The sequence below is a fragment of the Phocoena phocoena genome, chromosome 1 (assembly GCF_963924675.1).
Source record: "Phocoena phocoena chromosome 1, mPhoPho1.1, whole genome shotgun sequence".
In the NCBI taxonomy this organism is placed as follows: domain Eukaryota; kingdom Metazoa; phylum Chordata; class Mammalia; order Artiodactyla; family Phocoenidae; genus Phocoena; species Phocoena phocoena.
In genome coordinates, this window is record NC_089219.1 from 116249799 (window position 1) to 116253422 (window position 3624).

Sequence of the window (3624 nt, forward strand, 5' to 3'; positions counted from 1 at the left end):
TGTTTGTTTGAAACTCACAAAGCATTTTTTCCTAGAAATATTATAGTAATAAGGTAAATGGATTTGGCCACCAAAGCCTCATTTCCACAATCTCTCCCTCAATTTCCTGGTCTAAAAGACTAATGGCTATTAGAATGCTTCTTATGCTTTCCAGGAGCCTCCCATGCAGGCCTCCACTCCTATCATGGAATTTTCACAAGTAAGGTATTTGTAAGCTGGGAAATGCCTTATTAACAATTTAACATTTTACCACCTAAAACCTACTAATCATTTTTACAACACTGATAACATTTGATTAACTTAAACTCTAAATGAAAAATGTTTTTTAGCAACCAGCAAATTAAAAACAAAGGGGTAAAAGCAAGTTCTAAAATGTCCTTACAGTGTGTGACCTCAAACATATAAAGCAAGATGCTATTTTAAAATATGTTGAAAAGTTTAAAGATGGATGAATTTAAATTTAATCCTTTTTGTAAAAAACCAAACAGCAGTCTATTACCACTGGGACTAAGCACTGAAAAACTAAGTTATAAAACAAGTACATGAAACATGACTACAATTTAAATTCTTCGGATTCTTTATCTTCTAAGCCCCCACTTTTAATACAGAATTAACTTTCCCAACCTAAGCACAGCATCATTATTTAACATTTCATATCTAAAAGCTGTACTTTAGGAACATTTTATGAGTTTTCAGTTATCAAGAAAGCTTCAGAACGAAAAAGTGGGAGTTAAAAGATAAGACAGCTTCAGATAGTACCTCAGTATAAATACTGGAACAAATACTGGCTTAGAATTTTATGTTTTTTGACTTTATGTTTCCTCTATTTTCTACAAAAAACCTTTTAGCATCTGATAATTTCATCAGCCCTTGTTTTTTTTAATTGCTTTTTAATTTAGCCTAATAATTTTTTTTGGCTACATTGGGTCTTTGTTGTTGGGCGCAGGCTTTCTCTAGTTGCGGTGAGCAGGGGCTACTCTTCGTTGTGGTGCACGGGCTTCTCATTGCGGTGGCTCCTCTTGTTGCAGAGCACGGGCTTTAGGCGCATGGGCTTCGATAGTTGTGGTTCACGGGCTCTAGAGCACAGGCTCAGTAGTTGTGGCACACGGACTTAGTTGCTCCGCGGCATGTGGGATCTTCCCAGACCAGGGCTCGAACCTGTGTCGCCTGCATTGGCAGGCGGGTTCTTAACCACTGCGCCACCAGGGAAGCCCCAGCTCTTCTGTATTCAAACTAGTAACCTTTACTTCCCATCATGTCCCAGATAAATGAGTCCTGAGGATTTCCTAAAGGGTGGACCTCAGTTACTGAGTCCCCTTTATAAGGCAAATATTCATTTAAATTTGTTGGAATAGGGTTTTATGCTCTAAACTGAAGTTTCACTAGAGTGCTCAGGATGTTCAAAAAAATTCTTTCCAAAGCTCTCTTTGGTCCATTCATAACAATCAGAATGCAAGTTGCAGAAGAACTGGAGCATCTATCAGTCATATTTGGTTCTGTCTGTCAGGGGTTCCTCCTCGTAATGGGAAATGATTTGAATGAGGATGGAACAGTTGATAAGGAGGAAGAACAAACCAGCTAACCAGATAAACAGAAAGGTGTTCTTTCCTTGAAACTCAAGAACATAAGCAGGAGCCAGCCATAAGGCCTGCCCTATGAACCATAACATCAGGAGAACCACAGCTCTTCTCCAAGGCATTCTCACTAGTGGCATCACAAGAGGCAGGAGGCAGAGGTACCAAAGAAAGTACTGGGAGGTGCAGACTTTGTTAAATGTCACAAAAATAGACGTATGAAGAAAACAACAAAAGGCAAGGTCTCTGTAATAAGCGAAAGACACTGCTGAAAGCAAGATGAATTGCGGCAGGAATGCAGCAATTCCCAGGGAAAAACTCCACTTGCTCTCTGCGGTCAAATACAGCATGTAGAAGTATGGAGAGAAGTTGTGACGGATATCCCGCCTGGTCAGGTGATAAAGGTAGGTGTGCTCCAAAAACTCCCAACCATATTTATAGTAAAAACCGAAGCTCAGGGCAAAAAACGTGAGTCCAGCAATGGCTACGAAGTGTAGCACGGCCCGATTACACAGCCTCTTCAGGAATTCATACAGACGAGCCTGGGAAGAATACCGGGATTGACGGAGGCCTTCGTCACTGTCCCGTTCCGGAAGCAAGTGGAGTGCTATGGGAAGGATATAGGTCACCGGATACATCTTCAAATGCACTGCGAAACCATAGAACACAGCGGCACACGCGACGAGCCTTTTTTCTATTAGGTACAGGGTCATAAGCACCAGGGAGGAGACGATTGAGTCCGCATTGCCTCGGCTGGACACCGCCATAGGTAGGGGGTTAAGAAGCCAAAAGACACAGTAACCGCAAGCCTGGCGGCGACCCAGCCCCTTAAGAAGCAGTAGCCGGTATACGAGGTAGGCGGTGAGGAGGTCGAAGCTGACGAAGAGAAACTTTCCAAAGAGTTCATTGAGATAGATATTGGGAGTGAGGAACCACCCCAGCAGCGGAGTGTAACGGTACGTCGCCCTCAGGTAAGGGGAGCGCCCTTCCGTGACGAAACGCGCGGCGTCGGTGAAGACCTGGTAGTCGATGTCTGTATACCTCACGAGCAGGGTCCGGTCCTGGAAGAGCCCATAGAAAACCAGGGCCACTCGGGCAAGAAAGGCCACACCAAATACCCCGGCGGGGGACACCCACAGGTTCAGGAACCACTCTCCCGAGGGCGTGGTCGGGCTCATGATCTGACTGCACCACAGCAGCTCAGTCCCCAGCTCTAAACTGCCTTGGGAGGTCTAACCTTAGCGGCGGTTCCTTGCTTCAGCTCGCCGGCACTACTCCTGCCAGCTAGACTGGCAACCGAAACAACTGCGGGACGACAACTTCCGGCAGGAAGGCCCGCCCCCGTCCTGTTTCCGGTCGCACGCTAGGCACTGAGTTCTTAGTGGCCCCAGCGGGAGAATTACCTTCCTTCTGGACAGGCTATCTCGCGTCCTCTCCACCTCCGGCGGGGGCGGGGTTTCCGGTCCGGCGACTTCAGTTTGCCCGGAAGGCCGGCGCTGGCAGGTATTTTTACAGAGCCGGGCGCGTGTTATTTGTGGGTGACCCTCTACTTCCCCCGCCTCAACTCCAGTTGATGGAGACTGACCCCTGAACCGGAACGAGCTTCGAGCTTCATCCCTCAGGCCTGGGCTGGTGACCCGAGAGTGAAAAAAAATAGGAGTGAAGGAAAAATAAACCTGTGATGGTTTCTCATGCTTTACCTCGTCAGCTCGTGGGTAATACCGGGGGGGGGTTTGTGGGCTCCGGGGGCGGGGCGAGCTAGGATGAATTGAAGGGGGCCCAGAGTGTGTGCGATATTTGGGACATACTTGTATTTTGAAATTATTCGTTGTTTATCTAAATTTGAATTTAACTGGGCATCCTGTATTTTATCCCGCAAACCTTGATGGAGGGATGGGAAGGGAGAACAGGAAGCTTCGTAGGGTTCCTAAACTATATCACGCCCTCATGCCTCAGTGTCATTGTACTTGCAATTCTTTCTGTCAACGTTACCTTTCCCTCCGCAGTCACTACGTAACCCTTCAGGCCTCGGCTCAAGTGTTAACTCCTA

At 46.5% G+C, this 3624-nt stretch overlaps 1 protein-coding gene across 1 annotated transcript; it reads right to left on the reverse strand.

The window, feature by feature from the left end:
- Nucleotides 1–1414: 1414 nt before the first annotated feature.
- On the reverse strand, nt 1415–2828 carry PIGM (phosphatidylinositol glycan anchor biosynthesis class M). The gene has a single exon (XM_065894445.1). The coding sequence runs from the start codon at nt 2750–2752 to the stop codon at nt 1481–1483; it is 1272 nt and encodes a 423-aa protein (XP_065750517.1). The 5' UTR covers nt 2753–2828; the 3' UTR covers nt 1415–1480.
- Between the last annotated feature and the right edge of the window lie 796 nt (nt 2829–3624).

What these genes read in the sequence shown, in the direction of transcription:
- PIGM (XM_065894445.1), bottom strand. Translation starts at nt 2,752, where the DNA reads ATGAGCCCGACCACGCCCTCGGGAGAGTGGTTCCTGAACCTGTGGGTG.